General features: G+C 42.2%; 1 protein-coding gene across 4 annotated transcripts in view; it reads left to right on the top strand.

Moving 5' to 3' along the window:
* The window catches only part of PCDH15 (protocadherin related 15), a 258,742-nt gene that overhangs the window by 79,580 nt on the left and 154,260 nt on the right, over window positions 1–24,902 (top strand). For all 4 annotated transcript variants that reach the window (XM_041474168.1, XM_041474178.1, XM_041474192.1 and 1 more), the window contains exons 8-9: window positions 17,042–17,150; window positions 21,779–21,891. In XM_041474168.1, the coding sequence (XP_041330102.1) occupies window positions 17,042–17,150; window positions 21,779–21,891 (222 nt within the window). The remainder of the gene's footprint in view (window positions 1–17,041; window positions 17,151–21,778; window positions 21,892–24,902) is intronic.

Below are 24,902 nucleotides of genomic sequence, written 5' to 3'. Positions count from 1 at the left end.
TGAGTCACTGACCCCTGAAAGGATTTTTGTTGCAATTATCAGGTTTAGATCAAGAGGCAGTGAAGAGCAATGGGGGTTTATCCCATGCAGATCCTTGCGCTAAGTCTGTCAGTTAATCCATCCATGGGGTCAGGTAAAGGTGAGCTTAAGGCTCATTTCACACTCCATGCACACAGGAATCCCAAAATGAGGTGATAACTTTTACATTTCTTCTTGCAACTTGGTGCCAACTGCCATTCCTTACAGCAGAGCTGCTGCTTGGAGATCTGCACCTCTGGTGGGAGGAACAGAAACAGGGATTGCTGAATTAATATTGATATGTGACCTTGGACTCATGTAATTAAGAAAAAAGAAAAGGCAGAACCAGTCAAATCACCAGGTATTGCCCCACCTGATTAATTCTGACATTAAGATGACATTACAATAATGTTAAGCTTTGGCATTAAGGTTTCTAAATTTGGTTTCTTGTCACAGCACACACTCTGTATCCTACTGCCTCCAGCCAAGGCCAGGTTGAGGTTGGAATGGCCATGAACAGCAGAGATCTCCTGGAGGGAGGATTGGCTGTGGAAGAGATAAAGAAATTTGCCCCATGAACAGAAGAGAACTGCCCCAGCACTGACAGATGGCAATAGAATACACACCCCCATTTCCAACCTAAGACAGCAGCAGATTCCTGCTCTTCCCTGCCTTATCTCCCTTCCTGTCCTGTGCCTCACACTCTTTTCCCATCCCACACATTTTGGTGTCATGCCTCAGGACATGGTGGCCTCAGGACTCCTGCTGCAGTTCTTTGGGATGGCTCAAGGCAAGGGAGAGATGATCCCTATTTAACCTTGGAGTATTGATTTCCACATCTTCCCCACACACCCTTCTGCTGCTGGAGATGGGCCTGGTGTTCCTCTGGGAATGCAGGGGAGAAGAAAGCTGCTCCTCTGGGAATGCAGGGCAGGAGAAAGCTGCTCCTCTGGGAATGCAGTGGGCAAAGGCTGCTGTGGTGTTTCAGTGTCAGATTCTATCCAGGTAGGAATGCTTGGCTCCTCCCCTGGGCGGAGCATCTCCCAATGGGATAATGGAATTTTATCAGCCATGCAGGGACATTCACTGGCCATGAACAGCAGAGATCTCCTGGAGGGAGGATTGGCTGTGGAAGAGATAAAGAAATTTGCCCCATGAACAGAAGAGAACTGCCCCAGCACTGACAGATGGCAATAGAATACACACCCCCATTTCCAACCTAAGACAGCAGCAGATTCCTGCTCTTCCCTGCCTTATCTCCCTTCCTGTCCTGTGCCTCACACTCTTTTCCCATCCCACACATTTTGGTGTCATGCTTAGTGTGGCCTCAGGACTCCTGCTGCAGTTCTTTGGGATGGGTCAAGGCAATGGAGAGGTGATCCCTATTTAACCTTGGAGTATTGATTTCCACATCTTCCCCACACACACTTCTCCACCTTGGTGTACTTAAAGACCCTTTGTAGCTGTGTTGTGCTTGGGATTTGGAGAAGAACTGCCTTGACTTAAAATTCTGCTTTAATTTGCTTTGGGCTTGGTGGCATTTTGAGGAAAGTGGCAGCTCCCTGTCCAGGTGAGTGTGGGACCTCCTCAGGGTGGGCACCCCAATTCTGCAGGATGAGGGACTGTGACCCCATTTCACCTGCACAGATCTGTTATAATTCCCAGTGTGGGAGCAGATGAGGCAGGAATTATAAATAACTGGTGTTTTTATGGGTTTTTATCTGCTTATCTGAAGGTATAACACACACCAGACAGTTTTTGTGGTGCTGCCTCTCAGTCAGAGGATTCCAGCTCCAGCTCTTATCCTGCCCTTGGCCAGGCATGTTCCCCATTGGAAGACGAAGCAGTGTCTGCCAGGGAGAGAGGCTGGGTCAATCTGACCTGGGATTTAGGTACTGAGCTGAAAACTCATTTATTTAAACTTCCTAAGCTGCAGCGTGCTCAGGGGCAACTGCTTTTGTTTGGTTTTTAGCTTTTCTTGTGTCACACTGGCCCTGATCTATGAAATGAGCCCTGGGTTCTGTTGATGATCCACGAACTCTTGGCTGTTTATCTCTTTGCAGCACTTTTGATAAACCTGAGTGGAAGAAGTTATACTTTGAACCTCAAATATTTACTTGGCTTTTAAGAGATAATTCCTTTGGAAGATATGGATGATACCTGGATTCAGCTAGGAAAGATTTATATTACATTTATCCTTTACATTTTTATGTGTTATATTTATTCTTTACTAAGCTACTCCACAGCTACCATTACCCTACTCCGGAGGCTAAAGGACTATTTTTAGTTTTACATCACCTTTATTAAAATTATTTTTAATTTGCTTTTTAATTTTTCAGTAAAGATGAGAAGGAATATTAATGAATGAGGAACAAAGCTAAATTATGAATTATTCAGAGGCTGTAGGGGAAATAGAAGTCCTGCTTTGCTGGGCAAGATGTCCACTCTGCTGACCCCTAAAATAAAGCATTTAATGTCACTGGTAAGAGTAATATTTTGGTCCAGTCTAGTTGGAATCTATGCATGAATTTACTGAGGTGAAAAGTTGGGAATTAATTACTTGCTATTAGCTGAATTTCAATTTCCAGGAAAACCTGTGCTGGTTGTTGATTAGGTTTGGGGATTTTTGTTGTTGTTGTTACATTGCTTTATATTTATATTATATTTTAGTGTTTCTGTGTCTGATCAGCTCTGGTAATTAATTTTTTCCCCCTCTTATATCAGGAAGACTTGAATAAGTTAGCATATATTATCAGGATGTGCGAGTCATCACGTGGAGTTAAAAAGTACAACCTCATGAATATCTCATAACACGGGCAAAATAATTTCTCCTCCTTTTTCCCCCTTCAGTCCATTCCTGTCACACTCACAATGTGAAGGTTTCCTCCACTTCTATACTCAGTATTTTCCATCACCAAGCAAAGAAGAAAAGCCTGTTAAGCAGCAAAATATAGATTCGATTTATTTAATTAATTGCTGGGCTAGATTTGCAACCATTTGATTTATTTTGGGGTTCTGTGGGGTTAATATGGGGTTCCATAGGGTAATAATGGAGTTCCGTGGGGTTATTTTGGGGTTTCATGGGGCAGTTATGAGCCCCCATGGTCACTAAGATACTCCATGACACCAAAGATTTTGTACTCAATCCAGATTGGACCTCACTCTTCTACAAGTTCCCTGTTCTAGCACCTCTGATGGGTCCTTCTGCATGGAAAGGGTTTAGGTTTGTGCTGATTATGCTCAGAATCCTGAGGAATTGTGTCAGCAGGGACCTCATGGAGCTGGGCCTGAGCAGAGCATGGAGAGATGAAGGGCTAAAAAATAATAAATAAAACCACCTCAAAAAGCAGTGAAGTGGAGAGGGGTGAAAAAATACACTGGAGAGCAGGAGGTGCCCCTGGAAGTCCTTATTAGTGAGAAGAACCTCTTCAGTTCCGTCAGTTTGGATTCAGGGGGAGAAATCTGCATTTTTCTGAGGAGGTGTTGTAATCCCGCTGAATGAGGTGGGATTGGGAGCAAAGGACACTTCCAGAGGGTGTTAATCAGCTCTGGACAAATCAATTTTATGCTGATTATTGGTAATTAATTAGCACTGTACAGGATGTGCTAATTAATTACCAATAATCAGCATAAAATTGGACATGAATTGGTTTTGGACTTGATGACCTCATAGGTCTTCTCCAACCTAGTTAATTCTGTGATTAATTCTGGTTTTGGGCACCTCTGGGCTTGAGGATGATAAACCCCTGACAATTCCTTCCAACTGAACTCCCTTGCAATTACTTCCTTTGACCCTGCAAATCCCAATTCCTCCCAGACACAAAACCTCCTGGAATTTTCTCCCAGATATACATTAATATAAAACCTACGGCAGCAGCAGCACAAGTGAAAATTCTGGAAACAGCATTTCCCCATCTTGGTTATACTAATCAAAAAGAAAAGTTCAGCAGAATGTTCTGGATTGCCTCCAGTGGTCATTAAATCAATTAATTAATTATTACCTTATTTTGCTGTGGGAAGTACTGGTACAAAAGATCCAGGGATCTGCCATGGAATGAACACTAAGTAACCACCCCTGAAGTGAGAGAGATTTGCTGGTTCACCTGGAACTTCCATGCAGCTGCCAAGGAAGATTTTTAGGACACTGAAAGACACAGCCCTCAGATTTTGGCCTGTTAGGCTAAGTTGAAGTGGCTATGTGTGGTTAAATCCACTTTAATAGAGGCTTTCAGCAGATGAGGAGTGCCTCTCTTACCTACGTGAGTGGTGAAATCCCACAGAATAATTGGGGTTTTTTCTTGATGACTTCTAAACTCGATTGCTTAAAGACAATTCACAGGGAGGAAATCACCCCTAATAACAATCAAACTGCCTAAAACTAAAAAATCATCTTCAGTTGCCACTGAAGATGGCAACTTTGTCCACTTTGTGGGGTTTTTTTTGTTTTTTTTTTTTGTGTGTGTGTGTGTGTGTGTTTGTTTGTCAGATATGGGACATTTCAAACTGCAAATGTTCACGGTTAATGTAGGGAGCTGTTGGTTTCTGGAGCAGTTCAATCTCAATCTGCCTTTATTTTCTTTGCCTTATTTGTACTATGGTTTGGCTTTTTTAATTCAAACATGATAAAAGAGCTTTGCCAGCCATTGGCCTGTTGAGACTTACGAGCTGCATTTGTGATTCAGTGGCATCAAGCCTCAGGAAATTATCTGGGATTTGATTTGTTTCTAATTATTCCTTTCCCAGCTGAACAGGCTCTGTCCAGTTTTTGGGAGTGCTGCTAAATGCTTTGTAGGGGGTGGAATTTACACTTCCTGCTGGAATTAGCCCATGATTGACTACAGTTGTGTCTGCTGGAAAACGAAGTGTTCAAAGTCTGCCTTCCAGAGAAAACAGAGTTTTCATCATTAGGGGAATTGTTTCTCTTTATACAAATCATTTTGGGCAAGAAAAAAACGATTTTGTGTTTTGAATAGGCAGCATCCAGCCCTGCTGTTAATTAGACTAAAATCTTTGGCGCAAGATAATTAGTGCTGGGCTGAGATGAATGGGAGTTCCTAGGTACTTAGATTCCAAAAATTATTTGGTGGACAGGGCATTGGTGTCACTTCAGGAAATAACCAGAGAAATATTTTAAAAACTGCTGTGTCTCTGCAATCTTGTTCTTAAGTGAATTGGACAAGAACTTCATGACTGAGGCTCTGAACAGTCCCTCTACCACTGAAAGATGAGCAAATTGTCCCATTTTTGCAGGGATTAATTTTTCAGTAGCAATTTAGGTAAATGCTGCGACTCAGAGGAGTGGAAGGGAAATACAGATCGACTTCCCTGACACCTCTGCAGCTGCCAGGGTGCTTTTTGTGGAAGAAGGCAGAGTTGTGGCCAAGCTACTTGCCATGGGAGGCAGATAGCAATTTTTCTAATTAAATTTCAGCAGAGATGCAAGATTAACAGATAGGTGATCATGGAAGTGCTTTGGAAGTGGGAAAGCAAGGCAAAAACAATGATAAAATCCTCTCGTGGCTGTAGCCACCCTCCTTATTCCAGGCAAACCTTTCATTTGCATTTCCCCCCTCTTTTCACTCCAATTGCAGCCCTACAGAGGGCACCAGATTGATGTGAACTCCAAGGTAGTGGATCAAATTCACAATATTGGGCTGGTTTTTAACCTGGTTTGATGATTTTGAATGAATAACTTAGCAAAGTTGAAATGGACAGCTTTGATAAGCTATTGATTATCCACTAGTACCTGACAGGGAGCTATAAAAGGTGTTTGAAGTCTGCTGATGTGATTTTCCCTATCCTTCCCCTTTTTAGGATTGATTGTCTGTCTCCCACATGCCATCCCTTGATAGGTAGGGTCTTTTTCTTTTTTTTTAAGGAAAATGTCACTGAAAAGTAGTGAAGCATGAAAAGGTTAAAATCACAAGGATGTGATGTTACAGATAATTAAATTTTATGTATTTGGGAGGATACCAGGCTGGCTAATTAAAAAGAATTGTCAGTAAAATTGTCAGGAACTTTAATATGTGAATGCATAAACCTGAGAATAATCTCCCTTAGCAGCCAGGCAAGCTCTTTCCTTGCCTGATGTATTGATCAGGCAGGACTGTCCCTGTTAATCTGAGATTAACCTGTATCTTTAAATATAGATGGTTTTCAGATAGAGGAGAGGTTCACTTGCCTGATCTACCAAAATCAAACAAAACCATGATTTTTAACTTCCAAAATGTAATGATTGTCTAAAGAACCAGGTGTTTCAAACAACACTGTGGTTGAGAAAATTATAGCAAGGCTGCAGAATAAGAGAATGAAGTCTGAAAGGCACTTTACTTCAGGGGATTTTAACCCACTTGTGGTTCAGAAGTTTCGTTGCTGTCTGTGGGTAAAAAAAAAAAAATAAATATATATTTATATATATAGTAGTTCTAATCCTTAAAAGTGGAGGTTTTAAGGGGAAAAGTATCAAGCTTGCCTGAAAAGTGAGAAGATTTTAGTCAAAAAAAATGAAACAGGGAAAGAAAAATGTCCCTGCAGATCATCTTGGAAGTTGTTTTTGGGTTGAGAGAAGCATATTTTGGGTATTGCTGGGGTGGGTTGTGGGACACAGAGGCCCTGGGGCTCCCTGGGTGGCACAGGAGCAGCTCTGGGAGCCCTGCAGAGGCTCAGGCTGGGCTGGAAATTTGGCTGCTGCTGAAAACAGGGGCATTTTCTAGCTATTTACCAAGCTGTAAAGTTAAATCTCAAATCTGATTGGCTATCAAGGCAGGAATGAACTGGTAAAAATGACTGATTTTATAATTTATTATTTTGTTTTCAAATCTGGGAATGTTTCATCAATTGCCTGTCATTTCTCTAGGAACTTAGAGGTGAGAAAATGTTCAGTTCTTCTGGCTTTGCCAGGAGCTGGGAAGGAAAAGGGTCCTGAGTTTGCTTGGAAAGAGTAACAGTGGTTCTGAAATGTGAAGGAATTTCCTTTCAGGAAGGAAGGAGCTGCTTTGATTCCAGCTCTGGTCACAGACACAGCAATCCAATCCATCCAAGGCTGGAAGGGAGCTCCAGGAACCCCTGTGTGTGGGCAGCAGGGCAGGTTCAGGAGCATTGACCACTTTTTAGTGCAGCAAAACTGAGACTAAAAATCCAATTAATGAATTAATCAACACGCAATGCTGATTGAGGAGCTCCTGTAAGATTCAATTATTTTTCTGTTCCATAGATCTGTGTCTGTTACAGCACCAAGAGGAGCTGTTGTCACAAGGGAAACATATGTAGCAATTTATTTGATCCTTAAATGTCGCTTGGAAGCATTTGAAGGCTTTAAATGTTGACATTTAAACAAAATATTCTTGCAGTGATGCTTTATTAGCCAGCTTCACTCCAGAAAAATTCTCATCTCTGTCACATCCCTGGGCCTTGCAGAGAGAATTATTTCAGTGCCTGGGTTGTCCCATTAAAATGTATCTGATCATTAGGGGTCAGGAGGAATTATTTCTCTTTTCAGCTTGTTGTCACAATTCAGGGGGTGCAGAATAATTCCTCAGTTAATCTAACATGGGCTGCAAAACCTTAATTGTTGAATATTTGTGAGTAAACATTAAAATGAAATCACCCTTGGAAATGAAATGAGAGGAAAATTCCCCTTCCCAGGACAGTCATGTTTGCTCTGCTCCATGCTATTGATAATTGTTTTGTGGAAAACATTCCTTGAATCCTGAAGGTCATTTCTGTGGAGAACATGGAAATTCCTGGTGAGTGGAACTTCCTCTCCTGAAAGGAGAAAATGGGATTAATCTCCATTTGGCTCTGGATCCATACCGTGGACAGCACAGCAGTGCTGGGGAGGAGGGGTGTTCTTGGCAAATAATTCCTGCTTTTTGTCCTGGGATTGGAAAAGAAAAGCATTTAATAAAAGACAAAATTTCCCTGTTTCACCCTCAAAAGATATGAGGATGAGCTTAAGGATGAAGGATGTGAGTGCTGCAGGTGAGGTGTGTACACACACACATGTTAAACCTGCACAAATTTATTGAAGATACATCCAAAATTTAGCTGGCAAAACCCATTTTTTTCTATAACCTTCAATCTAAAAGTACCACCTTTAACATTACTATTAAATCAGTGTAATAAAATGGATTTAATAATGGTGAGGCAGAATTTGTAACTGGCTCTGACCACAAAATCTCTCCCTAAAATTATTTTTTCTGATAGCATGGCAAACTTTAATGAGGAGAGGACAGTGGTGGATACAGCTGGAATTAAGTAGCAAGGTAGTTCCAGGCGACATTTCCACTCCTGGACTGGAAAAGTGCTCATTGAGTACCCAAAAGGAAGGAAAATCAGTACACAAAATGAAAATGTTCTTCAAGCTGAGAGTGGGAACTGCAGCGGGGTTTTGCTGACCCCAAATGTCCCCCTCGTGTCTGAGCCTTCTGAAATCCCCACTGCTGTGAGACTCTGCACCTGGCTGGCTCCTGCAGCTGAGGAAATGCCAAATTCTGTGCAGGAAAGATGAAATATGGCCATAAAAGAAAGAACCACCAACATCATTGTAATAAAATCTCTGTGTAAAGAGAGTCAGCCATGAGACAAAGGGCCTGGGTGAAATACTGACCTGTTCATCTTGATATTTCTCTTTCTTTTTTGGGATTTCAAATTAATTACTCTCTGGGTTTTGGGGTTTTTGTCTAGTTCCATACAGCTGAAATTAAGAAAGATTCCACCACCACTGGTACTGGTTATATTTTCCCACTGAATCTTTCTCCTCTTTTATCATTTGCTCGTAACTTCTTATGCCTTTTGTGGTGTATTATTGTGGCTGATTTTTCTAAAGGGGTAGAGAAGCTATTAGGCTGTTGTCTTTAGAAGTATAAATTTAAATATATATACATATATATATTTATTTATAGATAGATGTAGATATATGATAGAATTATCCCTCTGTGAGAAATAGCATTTGTAAGGAAAGAAAATTGGGTTAATATTACATTTTTTTGATTGCAAAGAAATTGCTCTTAGAAATTAAAATAAAAATAATCTGGAAGTTGTTGTGGTGGTGCTACATGTTTGTTGAATGTTTTCTTATTTTTGGGGAGATGTAGGTGCCTGTCTTAGGTTTCACAGTTTGCTTCTCTGCACAGAAATCAGGATAATAAGAAACCCACATCAAGAATTTGAGGGATAATCAAGGAAATAGACTTCCTAGTTGTATGGGGGGAAAAGCCAAATGTCAAAAAAGAAATATTTATTGTTCTTTAATGCCAGTCATCACCTTGGAAGGAGGAGAAGCTCTGGCCTGAATTCTGGTTGTGCTGAGGCAGGAAACCCATTGCATAATGCATTTCATTTAGTCCCCTGCACAGACACTGCTGGGGACACTTCTTATCAAGCATGTCAGATACAGAAAAAGCAATTTAGTAAGCACTGTGATCAGATCCTGATGAAATTCAATTCTTTCTTGGCCCTGCTGTTCCTGGGAGACATCATTGATAAAAATAGTCTCTGTTTTTTCTCCGTGCTCAGGTTCATTATGCTCTCTTGCTGCTCTTTCAAAATGCTGGGTGTTTTTTTCCCCTCAAAGGTTGCTTTTTTTTACAAATGAATGGAAGGAATTGTGTTCTCTGACAGCTTACTCTGTTAACAACCCAAGCTGCCAGGATATTTGAATTTTACAGTTTTCATTTCAAGAAATTGCATAAACATGGGGAATGACAGAAACCCAGGGACACAGCAGCCAGGGGTTGTATTGAACAGCTAAATCAGGTGCTAAAAGCCATTTGATAATTTAGTGCTGAGCTTAGAAAGAAGGTGAATTGAGTAATTAATCCTGTGTCTTAATTTTTCCCATTGGTCACTAAAACACTTTTTTACCCCCACAGAAGACAGGAGAGGCCAGGTCACCGACAGCATAAATTACCCACTGTGGCTTTTTAGCTGTGGCTCTGGAAATGAAGGGGAACTTCTGAAAAACAAATAAAGAAAAAAGTTAGTTTTGTTTTAAATTTGCAGATCAGTCCCAGCACAGGAGGGACCTGGAGCTGCTGGAGAGAGCCCAGGGGAGGCACCAGGATGGAGCAGCTCTGCTGGGAGGAAAGGCTGGGACAGCTGGGATTGTTCAGCCTGGAGAGGAGAAGCTTTGGGGTGACCAAATTGTGGCCTTGCAGAGCCTGAAGGAGCTACAAGAGAGATGGAGAAAGAATTTTCCAAGGAATGGAGTGCCAGGACAAAGGGGAATGGCTTCAAACTGCCAGAGAGCAGGTTTAGATTGGATATCAGGAGAACATTCCTACCTGTGAGGGTGGGCAGGCCCTGGCGCAGCTTTGCCCAGAGAAGCTGTGGCTGCCCCATCATTTCCCTCATCAGGAGTGAAATAAAAGTTGTGGATGTGGCACTTGAGGATGTGGATTAGTGGTGATGGATTGATTGTTGGACTGGATGATCTAAAGCTCTTTTTCAACCTTACTGATTCTGTAATTTTAAGTATAAATGGGGTGAATTAGCTCTCAGTCTCTGGGTTTTAGCAGTGTAGGTTTGGTTTCCTCATGTTGTTGTGCCCTTTTTTGGGAAGTGTTTCCAAGCCCAGAATTTTTGCAAAGTAAACCTCTTTTTAGCTCCTGTGACATCTTGATCTAACAATTTTTTGCAAAGAATGGATTATTTTTCAGAGTGTGTTTTAAATCCGTGCTTGGGGTTTGCTTCCAAAGTCTCCAAAGCATTCAGCTGAGGTCTTGTCCCACAGTTTGGGTTCCTGTGTTGCGGCAATATGAAGGGTCAGAAGATCCCATTCCCCCTGGATTCCTGTACATCTCTGTGTCACATCAGCCTTCAGAGAGCAGCACAGGAATTCCTGCAGGCTCCTGATGTGAGGCTCTGCCTCCCCAGGCTCTGATCAAAGGCAGGAATGTGTAGTGCCAGTGGGAAGGCAAGAAAAGAGGGAGAACGGTGCGACCCTACAAATGGGAGATTTGATATGACACCATGGTTTGACTAACGATGAGATTTTGGTGGTACCTCCTACATTTGTAGTGTCATTCCTGTTTTTTGGATTGCCTTCTTTTGTGGCTGGATAACTCCACTGAAACGTTCCCCACGTTTTGCTGACATGCAAGTGCTCTGTGATGGATTTCTGCTCATTAGTGTTTTGTCACAGCCCTTGTTGTGCTGGTGGAGCAGCTGAGGCAGCAGCAAGGAATGATGTTGAAATGGTTGTGCAGCTCTCCCTGCTGTTTTAGTGCCGAGTGTTGGCAAAGTCACAGGCAGTTCTGCACAGCATGGAGAGAACTCAGCTCATTTCCCACTTACAGCTCGTGTTCCAAACTCAGGAAAGCACAAGGAGAACCAGTGTGACCATAATGATTCATCAATTCATCAAGAACTTTGTTGGTTTAATAGTGCAGGGCTCCCTGGGAAGGGGTTCTGGATGGCACCAGGGGCAATGTATATTGTTGTAGTGATATTTTCCATCTGGAGAAAAGCTCCTCAGCCTTGTTTTCCAGAGGGATGAGAGTTCAGCAGCAAATTCCTCAGCTGAGCTGTGAGAATGATGCAGGTGGAAGGTCCTGAGACTTTATCTGAAGTGCACTGGTCACAGTTAGAGCTGCCTGCAAAAATAATAATTTTCAGGGTATCAAATACTGGTGTGAAATGTCCAATGGGAAATGATTGTGCTAATACAGAATCCCAGGGTGGTTCAGGCTGAATCCCAGGTGGCCCTGCTCCAGGACCCTCTGGTTTAGGTTTCTGGCCACCTTAGTGCCTTAACAACTCAGTCTCCCGTGGGACTCATGGGTAGAAAATGTCTTGATTTGTTTGACTCCATAATAAATTGACAGTGTAGGTTTTTGTCCCTTCTCTCAGTCCATTTCTTGAGTTCACCACAGTGAATCCAGACAAGACTTCGAGGACTCCTGCTTTCCATGCAGTTTTATCCTTTGCAGTATTTTCCACCTGTGTGGTGGCCCTGGCCCCTGAGCCCCCAGGATGTCTCTGCTGGGAGCTCAAGTGGTTGTGAATCATCACAGCAGCATCACCAGAGTGAAACCTGGAGCTGGTTCATGGTCTGGCGTCTTCAATTGTACAGAAAGCACCTCTCAGGAATGTATTACCTGCTCAGAAAAGAACCTTCCTAGTTGAGGAATGTTGGCTTCAGTTGGCTTTCAGTTTACTAGAACGCAATGATCTTCATGGTAACTAGCAAAAAACAAACCCCAAATACACAACAAAAACCCCCAAAATACACCATAAACCTCCCCACAAATGGAAAAGGCAGCTCTGAGCAGAAAATTGCGTTATTCCAGCTCCCAAAATGTACCATTTCCTTTCTCTTCCTTCTCATCATCCCCAAAGGAAGTTTTGCCTAAGTAGCTACGGTTGGCAAGTTCAGCTTTGCATCTCAGGTAGATGGAAAAGAGAGAAAATCTGATTTTAAAAATCCTTGTTATCAGCTGTGCAACAACTATTGTTGTACCCTGACTTTAAAAAGTATTCCACACTGTCCACATCCTTTTATTGGAAGCCTTGCATTCCTGGACATATTAAAATAATTTTTAAAAAATGAAAAAAATATTGAAAAATATATTACTTTTCTTTTTAAAGTCATGTTTATTTTGGAGTGTTATTTTTTTTTTATTTTGTTGTTCTTGAAAGCTCCAAATGCATATTTTGCATCTCAGTTGTAAATTCCCTCATAATTATTGCATGGGATCATGGGATGGTGAAATCAATACATAGGCGGGTGCCCAAAAATTCTCTTTGGATTTTTGAATGCAACTGCACTCCTGAATTATTAAGCCCTATTTAAATACATTAATTAAAAATATCAGCTGTTTCTTTATTCACAATCCTCAGTAGGAGCCTAAAACCCCTGGCACAAATGGGACTCTTAAGTTTGCCTTGTTCTATCCATAACATCTCTGAAGGCCATGGATTTTTGCAGGACGTGCTGGACATCACACATGGAGAAGGTGCTGCTGTGCTCCCGTGGTGAACAAAAAAAATAGGGGAGAGGAAAATGAGGTTTTTTGCTGCTACCTTATTCTCTCTGAGCTTTTTTAAAGTATTTTTCTGCCTTGATCATCTTGTGGCCCTGCAGACTCCCTGGCAGGCTCCCCATCACGACTCTGTTTGAAGGAAGATTTTTTTAAAATTTATTAATATTTGTGCTAAGAGTTGCAAGGTGGGGTTTGGATTCTGCTTTTTGGCCTGCCCAGCTCTGCTATACTGAATACCTGGAGGTCAATTAATCACCACACCAATAACTGAGGGAGCTTTTCCCTAACGAGGAGAATAAATGACTGCGTATTCCACCCTCAGATGGGCAAGAGCTTGTTGGTTTTTAAATCACCTGCCAGAGCTTGGGCAGCCTTTCATGTTCCCCATGGCAAAGACTGGGATTTGAAGGGCAGCTGTTTATTCTGAGTGATCTCCCTGCCCTGCTGTGGCTCTGTGCTGACTTTCCTGGCACTTTTTCCAGCCTTTTCGTGCCAAACCCCCTGGTGCTTTTGCTTTGCCTCCAGTTGGCACCCATGGGCACCTCAGACACTTCACTCCTTCATTAATCTGTTTTCTCTTCCTTTTAATGAGCTCCCATCTCCTCATGAAGCTCCTAAGCAGGAGCCCAGTAGGGGATTTTTTGGCCTCTTTCAGGGATGTTGGATGCCTATGGAAGATTCCTACTTTGACTTCTCATTTTTAAAACAATTATTTCTGATTAAAAGCATGTACACACTTTCTTAAACTTCCTATGTGTGCTTTCATTAATTTCTTAACGTGCTATTACCCATTTTTTAATGTAATGCCTGCTTTATTGTTTTTATGTTTTTGTAGTTCTAATTTCTAAATTTGGATGAAAAAGATGCTGCATTGTCTGTGGATTATTAAAGCAATATGAAAGCACCTTGAGTTTTGCTTCAAGGCACATCAGCCAATTTAATTCAAAACAGTTCTAAATTTTTAAAGCTGGGGCTGTTCAGCCTGGAGAAGAGAAAGCTGTGGGGAGACCTCACAGTCCCAGCTAGGGTCTGAAGGGATCCAGGGAAGCTGGAGAGGGACCCTGCAACAGGAACTGGAGTGACAGCACAAGGGGGGTGGGTTTAGACTGACAGGGGGGAGATTTAGATGGGTTTGGCTGGAAGGGACCTTAAAGCCCCTCAATTCCCACCCCCTGTGCCATGGGCAGGGACACCTTCCACTGTCCCAGGCTGCTCCAAGCTCTGTCCAGCCTGGCCTTGGGCACTGCCAGGGATCCAGGGGCAGCCACAGCTGCTCTGGGCATTAATGGTGAATTTAAACCCAGACTAACAGATGAGATTGGTTTTGTTGTGGGTGTGTTTCGAATTCAAATGTGGGGTTTTCTGAGAGGGCTCCAACTGATCTGTGAATTTAAAAATAGCATTTTAGTCTTGGTCAGTTTCCTGCATAATCTTCTTTCTTCCCATGCAACTTCTATGCCTTGCTAAAGCCTTTTAAAAATTCAAGCAGATGTCAAATATATCTTCTTCTCTCTTTCTTTCTGCCTATTTTGAGCTTGTCTCCCTCATTACACTTTTAAGAGTTTAATTTTTCAGAGAGTCCCAGATGAAATTGGGTAATGACAATCCACCTGGCCAGTGGGACAGGGACAGGGACAACAGCCATGAGCAGGAGTGGAGTGAGGAGCTTCCCAGTCCCAGTTTGGGAGGCCAAGAGCATCCATCCTCATTTTTTAATGTGCCTATCCCTGACATATCTGTACCTTAAATTATTTTGGTGTGGAAAAGGCTGGAAGAGCCTCTGGATTTGAGAAACCTGTTGGAAATGCCTGGAGGGACACACCTTGGGGCGTGGTGGCAGGTGACCAGGGGATGCCTGCACCAGGGGTCAATAAACTGCCTTTCCTCCACCCCTGGCTCCTTTTCCTCCTCCTGGCTCATCCCTTTTCCCTCTGAGTTTCCCCTCAGCATTGCCAAAGCTCTCACAGCTCCCTTCCAGCTCTCAGCAGGATGATTTCTGACAGCTCTGCCAAAACTTGGCCAAGCGTGGACTCGTCTCATTCCTATTCCCATGCTAAATTTCAAGTCTCCTCTTGCAGAACACAGAGCTTTCCAAAGGAAAGGCTGCCAGGATGAGTTGTATGTGGGGGAAAAAAAAAGGGTGTCTGGCTTTTCACAGAGCTCATTAAGGGTTTTTGTCATGCAGAAAAACGTTCCAAGGGGAGGGAAAAGCCTGGTGTGCACACATCCATGTGTGGTACATTTGTGGTTGGTTGAGCAGCCAAGGTCACTGAAACTGTGGGACTTGGGAATGGCAGCTCTGGAGTTGCCACTGGAGGCTGGATTGACAGAGATGAAAGCTGGCACCAGTTTTGGGGTGACCTCACTGTGACCTTCCAGGACCTGAAGGAGCTACAAGAAAGATGGAGAGAGCCCCTTTACAAGGGATGGAGGGGCAGGACATGGGGGAATGGCTTCCCACTGCCAGAGGGCAGGATCAGATGGGATACTGGGAAGGAATTGTTCCCTGGGAGGGTGAGGGGGCCCTTTGAGATTCCCAGAGAAGCTGTGGCTGCCCCTGGATCCCCTGGCAGTATCCACGGCCAAGTTGGACAGGGCTTGGAGCAGCCTGGGATAGTGGAAGGTGTCCCTGCCCATGGCAGGGGATGGGATTTTGGATTTTTAAGGTCCCTTCCAACCCAAACCATTCCACAATTCTACACTTCCATCTCCATGTTAAACATTTGAACTCACTTCCAAATAACTTGAATTGTGAATTCAGAAGGGTGAATTGTTCCCACACCCATCCACACTTTTCCAACTTAGCTATCCCTGCGTTGTCTGTGTGGGCACAGAGTTTGTGGTAATTGGGAGCGGGGCTGTGGCCGAGCCTCATCCCCAATGAGCTGCAGCTGTGCAGGACAGGTGACTGATATTGACATTAATGAGCCATGGGGTGCCCAGGGCACTGAGCAATCACACAGGAACAGAGGGCACACAGGTGCACTGCATCACCTGAGGGGATAAAAGGTTGGGCTGAAGAGCAGCAAGGGCAGATGCTTGCAGCCTTCTGAAGGGGGATGGTGTTTCTGTGTGTGAGCAGATTGCTGAAACCTTCTGACCTGGTAAGGTGTTACTGTGTATGGGGTGAAGCTTTCTGATATTTTCTGGTGATACTCTGTGTGCTGTGGTCCTCTCAACTGTACCTTAAGTTTCTTTTGCAGTGTGTATTTGTGCATCACAGCCATTCCAGCTCCTGATGGTGCTCCAGTTCAACTTGTTGTTTTTCTATTTTTGGGCATTTGCTGTGTTTCTCTGTGTGATGACTAAAATCTCTGGTTTGAGTGACTATTTATAGAAATGCAGTCAAGTATTTGTGAGCTTCCTTTATCAAATGTTTACTATCAGCTTCTAAGCGGATGAGAGGGCTGGAGCACTTTCCCTGTGGAGCCAGGCTGGGAGAGTTGGGGCTGGGGAGGAGAAGGTTGTGTGGAGACCTCACAGCTCCTTCCAGGGTCTGAAGAGGCTACAGGGAAGCCAGAGGGGGACATCTCATCAGGAACTGGAGTGACAGGACCATGGGGAAGGGGTACAGATTGATAGAGGAGAAATTTAGGTGATATATAAGGAAGGAATTGTTCCCTGGCACAGGGTGCCCAGAGCAGCTGTGGCTGCCCCTGAAGCCCTGGAAGTGCCCAAGGCCAGGTTGGACAGGGCTTGGAGCAGCCTGGGACAGTGGAAGGTGTCCCTGCCTGTGGCAGGGATGGCACTGGATGGGCTTTGAAGTCCCTTGCATACAAGCTATTCTGGGATTTTGTGATTCCTTTCCTCCAGGATCTCTCCTAAAGCTGTATCTCTCACAGTAAGGTGATTGCTATAGAAATGTTGATGTTGCTTGGTTAGTTTGGATTTAAAGGAGCCATGAGCTGTAAATATTCTTCTCATTCGGAAGCCTTTTCCTCCTCCAGTACCCTTCCCAGTGAGCTGCTGTTGTGCTAAACCACCAGCTCTCCCTGCTGGCTTTCTAATTGCTCTGTTTCCAATGTGCTTTCTCATTTCAGGCCCATGTGAATCCCATCAGTGTAACTCCACCTATCCAAGCCATAGACCAGGACCGAAACATCCAGCCTCCTTCCGACCGACCCGGTATCCTCTACTCCATCCTAGTTGGTTGGTGTCTGCTACTTTTCCTATCCCTCCCAATCTCTTTATGACCAGTCAGGGAAAGATTGCCTGGGAGAGTGGGACGCTGGTTAAAAATTCCTCTTGTGGTCAGTGGGGTGTTTGGAATTGTTGTTCTACCTGTTGGTGTTTGATTGCCACGTGGAAGTTGATTTCACATGGTTATTTATTAGTGTTTATTCAGATTAAATCCGGAATTGTTGTCTGGTTTAGTGCAACGACACAGCGAGGGAAAGGAGAGCTCTGCTGGGATGTGTTTTCCATTGACAAAAGAAGAGCCTAAAAAAAGGCAATTAGAGCAGATTTCATCCCAAAAATGGCGTGGCACAGGGAAGCTCTGAGGATTTTACCACATCCACCTCCAATTTTGCTGCCTGGGAGCTTTCCTTTGTAGTTTAAAGTTTATTTAGTTGGTTATGCTGCTCTCTCTTTGTTTTCCTTTTGCTTCCTGTGTTTGGCATTTATTTCTGGGCTTGTAGGAGGTGACCATGGTCAGCAGTTGCAGGGTTGCACCTGCCTGGCTGGTCCCAAATCCACTCAGAGACCTTTCTGTGGGATTTGGAAATGGGGAATTTTGTGGAATCACATCTTTTCCTGTCTTCTCTGTCTTGAACTCCATGGTTTTCCCAGCCAAGGAGAGGTGCAAGTGAGGATTTTGAGAAGCGCGTTGAAGTTTAGCTCTGCAAATGGACTTACATTTATAAATGTCCTAAATTGATTTTATTCCTAACTTCTGCAGGGACACCTCCACCCCAGGGCCATGTTTAGGCCAACTTCTTAAGATTTTTTGCATAATTTACAAAGTCCTTCAGGAGTGAAATTACTAAAGATTGTGTGCCACTAACCTGGGGTGTTGGGACTATTGGAGTGGCTGTTCTGATCTCCAAGAAAGAATTTAGAAAGGTGTGGTGCAGCAATTTGGGTTGGTTTGGGGACCTTTTTCTTTTCTTCCTTTTTTCCCCTCTTTTGTTTTTCCTTCTTTCCTTTTTCTTTTTGTCCTTTTTCTTTCTTTACTTTCTTCTCCTTTCCTCTGCTATTCCTTTTTACTTTTTTTGCTTTATTTTTTCTTCTTTTTCCCATCTATCTTCCTTCATTCTTTGTTTTTTCCTTTCTTTTTCTTTCTATTTTCTTTCACTTTTCTTGCCCTCTTTCTTTTCCACTTGTTTTCCTTCTTTCTTCCTTTTTCTTTTTTCTTTACCCTTCCTCCCTAAACTTTATGGTCTTTTTTCTTCCTTTTTTTTCTTTTTTACCCATCTTTTTCTTCTATTCTTTTTTTCTTTTTTCCTAGTTTGTTTTCCTTCTTTTTAACTTCTTTACCCTTCCTCCCTAAACTTTTTGATCTTTTTTTGTCCTTTTCTCTTTTTTACCCATCTTTTCTTCTATTCTTTCTTTCTTTTTTCCTAGTTTCTATTTTCCTTCTTTTTTAACTTCTTCTGTGCCTAATATTTTCCTTTTTACTTTTTTCTTTTCCTTTCTTTTTTCTGTGTTCTGTATTCTTTTTGCCTTCCTTTTTCTTTTCTCCTTCCTATTTTCCTTTTCTTCCTTCTTTTCCCCTTATATTTTCATTTTCCTCTCCTTCCTTTTTCTTTTTTCCTTCTTTCCACTTCCCCTATATTTTCATTTTTTCATCTTTCTTTTCCGTTTTTCATCCTTTTTTCTTTCTGAATTTTCCATCTTTTTTCTTTATGTATCCTTGTTTCTTTTTTCTACTTTCTATTTTCTCTATTTTAAAATTAATTTTCACTTTTTTTCTTGTTTGTTTCTTTGTACCTTCTTTTTTTCCTCCTTTTTCCCCTCGATATTTCTTATGTGGATTTTCTCCCCCCTTTTCTTTAGATCTAAACCTTCTTCTCCTTGATATCTTTGGGAATGTCCTTTTCTTTAAATACTGGGAGGTTGGAACTGTGCCTGTGGAATGAAGGAAGAAGTTACTTACTAGAATGATTTTAAGTTTTATTTAATTTGGCCCATTTTTATATGTTTGTGGGGGTTTTTTTGCCCACCTGTGCAAGAAACATGCATTGGGCACTGTGGCTATTTGATACATTTAAGATTTGGGAATGAGATATTTGGAAATTTTTAATTTTTTTTTTTTCCCAATCCTTGGCTTTTAGAAATGTTCATTTCTTTGGGTCTTTGCAATACACCCACATTCCCTGGACTTATCCAGGTATAAAGCAAGGCCCTTGCCTTAATTTTTTATTAGCTGTGTTATTGATTCTTCCAGTAAATTTTATTATTTTGACTAGAAAATTTTATTAATAATAAAATGTATTATGTTTAATAGTAAATTACTAGTAAAGTGGTCTTTTTAGGAGTTATTTGAAGCCTTTATTTTTTCTGGGGCCAATCCTCAAGAGAAGTTGAATTTTCCTTTCAGTTATCAGCTTTTTTTTTTTTTTTTTGCCCTTGGAACAGGCTCTGTGATTTCTGCTGCCACTTTTGGTTGATCTTTTAAAGGAAGAGTCAAAAATGCACAATAACTTTTGAGAAGAAGGGGATCCTCTCCAGTCCTGTGTCCATTTCAAGCCACACAAAGCCTCTCCTCTGGCTCTGGGAAAAGCAAATTGAGGAGTCCTTTCCTTCTCCCCTTGCTGCCCCCTGATATTTTCATCCCTCAGCCTCTCCCAACACATGGAATTTCTGGAACCAGGAGACTCAGAGCTCTTCCACAGGCAGAGGTGGATGAGGGATGAAATTCCTCATCCTGCTGCTCTGCGCTGTCAAAATGGAAATTATTTTTTATATGCAGAAGCAGATATCCCTGTTCCTGGACAAGCTGGCTCCCAGAAATCCAGGAATCTCTTCCTGATGTGGGCAGGATCTCAGCAGGAATTCCCAGTTAGGATTTTGGGCATCCACCTGTGTTATCCCTTACTTTTTGCTTTTCTATCATCCACCTTTTCCTCATTTACCTGCTGAGTTTGGTTTGGTTATTAGTGGAGTTTATTGGACTGGGTTTTTTTCCCCTTTTTTTCCCCCTTGGATTCTTTCCTGACATCCTTATACAATATTAGCTTCATCTTCCCTTCTCTAGACCCCTTTGTGACTCTTACCTTCCTCCCCTATGTATTTATTCTCCTCTAGGGCACTTCTTGTTTTCTCCTTTCTCAGAGGTTTTTGCATTTTGTCCCTGATTTTGTGACATTTTTTAGCTTCAGCAACAGCCCTGGTGATGTGCAGCCTCTAAAACCAGCAATCTGCTACCTGCCAAAAGTTTGGAGCTCCTGCTGGGTGCCTTGAGCTGTTCAAAAATTAGATTAATTAATTAGAACTTGAAATTAAAAGGCAAGGCAAGGGGATGCAGGACTTAGAGCTGAAGCTCTGCATTTGTGCTGGTGGAATAAGAGAACAAAATAATCCATGGTGATTCTTTTGCTGCTTTTTTGGGTCAATGATATCGGTGTAGATTGAGAATCACTGAAAAAAATAATGTATACAATATCTATGGATATAAATATATAATATAGGTAATATAATATGTTATAAATATATCTACTATATATTAATAATATGGATTATATATATTATATACATGTATAATGTATTTATCTAGCAGATGGTTGTCATTGGAGGATTGCAAATGAAATTATTACAGTAATTTATCTCCTGGCTTTCTGAATGTACTTTCTAACCATTGCACTTGTAAGGGGAACAAAAACCAGCAGCATTGATCAGGAAAGTGATTTTCCCTTGTGTTCCATTTATGCCTCATTCCTGGCTGGATGCAGGGTTTGGCAGGGCCAGGTTTGTGCTGCTCCCAAGGCACCTTTAGGGGCTCAGGGGTTTTTTTTGGGGGGATTCTTATCCCTTGAGCCAGGAGTGCCTTCTGCCCTCAGCTGCTGACGGGGCTGCTCCCAGACCTAAACCCATTAAGATTTTAAGCTTATAATCAGAATTTTTGCTTTTTGGGATGCTCTCACAGTACTGCTGAGCTGGGAGTGCTGGAGTTCACTCTGTGTGGAGCACTTGGGCTTTCTGGGCCCTTCTGCACCATTTCTTTGAATTGCACAGTTCAGAATTGCTGTAGCTGGGATTTTTCCTTCCTCCTGTGCCAGGCTGTGGTGCTGCAACATTTTGGCTTTAGGCACAGGTGCATTTTTGGGGTGCCTGCAGCTGCCAGGCACAGCCCTTCATCCATCTCCATGGGCTCCCAAATCCATTCAGACTCTGAGGCTTGTAGAGAATATCCCGGAAATCCACAGCCATGAAAACACCATTTACAACTGACAATAAATTGAGATTTCATCTGGTGCTTCCTCCCTGAGGAGAAACTTTTCCCAGAAGGATTTCTAAAATAACCTGTTGTTACCATATTATTACTTGTGTTATTACTTATGTATTATTTATGTGCTATTAATAATATTCCTGCTGTTATCAAGTACTTATGGAGGCCCAGTTGAGAGGAATCTTTGTGATTTTGGAGAGAGTAAGGCAATAATAATATTAAACACATAACTTCATAGTATCCTTAAGCTCCATGTCCACATAAGACAATATTTTATCCTTCCAATAACAGAATGAGGCTTTGTTCCTTTGATGATTAATGAGTAAAATAAACACATTGCTGAACTAAACCTTTAAGGGCTGTTCAAACCTCAGTGTCTTTTTTGCAGGTACTCCCGAGGATTATCCCCAGTATTTCCATATGAATCTCACAACGGCTGAACTGACCCTCCTCAAGCCAATAAACAGGGATTTACACCAGAAGTTTGACTTGGTTATTAAGGTAATTTGGGCTGAATTTTTTCAGTGTTTTTATGTTCTTTGGAAAATAAAAAGGCTTTTTCTCTCTGGAGAAATTGTAGGGTGGGCCTGCTTATCTCTTCTTCAGTTTTCCTTTTTAGCCTTTTCCTCCTTTACCTGCTGAGGTTGGTTTGCTTGTTAGTGGAGTTTTTCAGGTCAGTGTTTTTGCCTTTTTTTTTCCCCTGGATTCTTTCCTGACACCCTTGTATAATATTAGCTTCATCTTCCCTTGTTTAGATCCCTTTGTGACTCTTATCCTGTCAGGCATCACTTAGCTCCATGGGGGAAAGAAGGGTGTGAAGCCTTTGTGGAAAGTGAATGAACCCTGGCAGAGTTGTAACATTTCACATTACATTGTGTGAACAAGCTCAGCATCACTTGTCCCCTTGCTTTTTATGAGCCCTGCTGCCCTAAGAATGCAGCTGATTTTTGTTTCATGTGTTCACTTCACAGCCCATTCTAGCAGATCATAGTGATACAGAGCATTGTGAGTGGTGAATGCTCACAGAATCCCACTGATGCCTTGAGGAGGCTGACCTAGAGCAGAGCCCAGACAGAGTTAAAGAATAAAGTAGGGATTTATTAAAAGGCCTCCATGGATCCATCCTGGGCAGCACAAGAGCCCAGCCAGGGCTGCACCCAAGGTGAACCAAAATGGTCACAAAATGGACAACTGGTCATGGGGTCTGTCACTTTGAGTTCTGCTCCATTTGCATATTGGTGTTAATTGTCCAATTACAGCTTTAGCCCATGAAGTCCCATATATTATGTTTTTCTCTATTCAGTCTGCCATTGTTTATATTCTTGGCCTGAGATCTGGATCATTTGTCCTTGGTCCCCAGCTAGAGAAGGAATTGTTTTATCTCCCTCCTTTGTGACAAGTGCTCACCACGCCCTAAGGTGAAGCTCAGAACTGCACACTAAAGCAGCACAGAATCTGAAAAATATAAAAGCTAAAACCTGAGGCATCATTAGCATGGGTCAGTTCAGGGGTAGCAGTGGATAATTCATATTTGAGTAGTGAATATGGTCCCTTCCAACCCAAACCATTCCATGACTCTCAATATCCTAAGGAGTCACAGGTTAAAGCCCTGTAGCCCTTTCTGCCCAAATTTGGACTGCACAGTATGTCAATTAAGAAATCAGGTGGTGTGGGAGGGTATTTTCTGTGCCTAAATAGTAACTTGGGTTGTTAATGGCCATGTTTATATGATTTAGGGGGTTCCTATTGCTGTGGTAAATGTGCAGTCAGGGAAAATAAGGAAACAGTAAGGGAAATGATTACTCTGTAAGAATGATTATGTGCCACTTGCTAAAACAATAAAAGTTTTAATGCTGTATCCTTCAGGGACCTTTGGAATAATGGCTCAGACTTGTACCAAATCAAACCTTCATCTTCTTGTGTTGAACATTTCTCATTTCTTGCAGTTGTAGGATGTGATTCTGTTTTATCTGGAGGGGTGCAACGTGTGATGTTTCCCTTCAAACAGAAAATATGCTATTTTTGCAGCATGTGCTCAGTTTAATCTTTAAAATATTCCTTCTGATATGAGAAGATCAATTTTTTTCTTCTGTTAAAATATTATGGAAAACTGTAAAATGGAAAAGGTGGTTAAGTCAATACAGGAATATGTGAAGGCAAGAAGGAAGGTGGACAGGAAATGGGGGCATCACCTGCATTGCTGATAAATTTTGAATTCTCAAATAGGCAGACAATGAAAAAAACTAAAGATCTTAATAAGAAATGCTGGATTTCAGCTTTTCTGTACCTCTGGAATATATTAAGTGATAAGCAAGGAGAAAACCAATTTTGCCCTCCTATGGAAGCTCTTGGCACTTCCATTCCCTGCCAAGAAACATGGGCATTATTACAACATCCTTACAAAAAAAGAAAGTGGATTTTTGGGGCAGTTCCCATTGAAATTTCCATGTGGCAACAGCAAGGCTGCCCCAATATGTGAATTAAACATTTAAACTGAAAGGGCTTAATTAAAATTAGTGACATGACCACTGCTCTGTAGACATGAGTTTGTTCTTGTTACCAGCTCTAAGAAGTGCCAGACATGTTTTACTTTTTTTTAAGCATGAAGGAAATGGGAGAATTAATCAAATTGATGCACTTTGCTCCTTTCCTCTTTGAGCAGGGGTTATTTATCAATCAGACAGAATCGAAGCTGGCACTTCCATTATGATCCATTTGCACAGAGGATGGGCTGTGGGAGGCTGGGTGTGCTAGCACAGGCAGGGAAATGCTCATGGGTGGAATTCCTGTGCCTTGGAGAATTCACCACACCTGATAGAGCCAATTTGGATGAACTTGCTCATGCTGGGGGTGATTCAGTTCACAGGGACTCACTTTTGAAGTAGGCAAAGCATGAGGAGCTGCAGGAGTTTCTCCTCAGTATTTGCAGTGGGTTGATATCCAGTAATTAAGGAAAAATCATGACATTCATCCATTCAGAGCTGCTGTAAAACCTGTGGGAGTTGCAACAGCAAAAAAACCCTGGAAGTATTTTGATGCTAACAAAGGACAGAGAATCCCAGTCTGGATTGGGTTGGAAGGAATCTTCAAGCCCATCCAGTGCCACCCCTGCCATGGGCAGGGACACCTGCCACTGTCCCAGGCTACTCCAAGGCCCAAATCCAGCCTGGCCTTGGGCACTTCCTGGGATCCAGGGGCAGCCACAGCTGCTCTGGGAATCTGTGCCAAAACCTCCTCACCCTCACAGACCTTTTCCATTTCTGGTTGTACCACTCTGGTCTATGTTACTTACCCAGGACTATGTCAGATTTTCTCCCCTTTAAAGAAAATGCATCTTTGTCAGATTCAAAATCAAGGAAAGCATTTTATTTCTCCCGCAAAAATTGATTTTCCTTTTCTAATGGTATTGTATTAGTGACTAAAAATGATTTTGTTTTTAGAACATCAGGTGGAAAAATAGAGGAGTGTTTGGGTAATCTCATGTGGACTCCCGTGTATTTGTGAAATTAAAT

This window comes from Pyrgilauda ruficollis, unplaced genomic scaffold (assembly GCF_017590135.1).
Source record: "Pyrgilauda ruficollis isolate IOZ18807 unplaced genomic scaffold, ASM1759013v1 scaffold11, whole genome shotgun sequence".
Classification (NCBI taxonomy): domain Eukaryota; kingdom Metazoa; phylum Chordata; class Aves; order Passeriformes; family Passeridae; genus Pyrgilauda; species Pyrgilauda ruficollis.
This window is presented reverse-complemented; position numbering and strand designations above follow the sequence as displayed.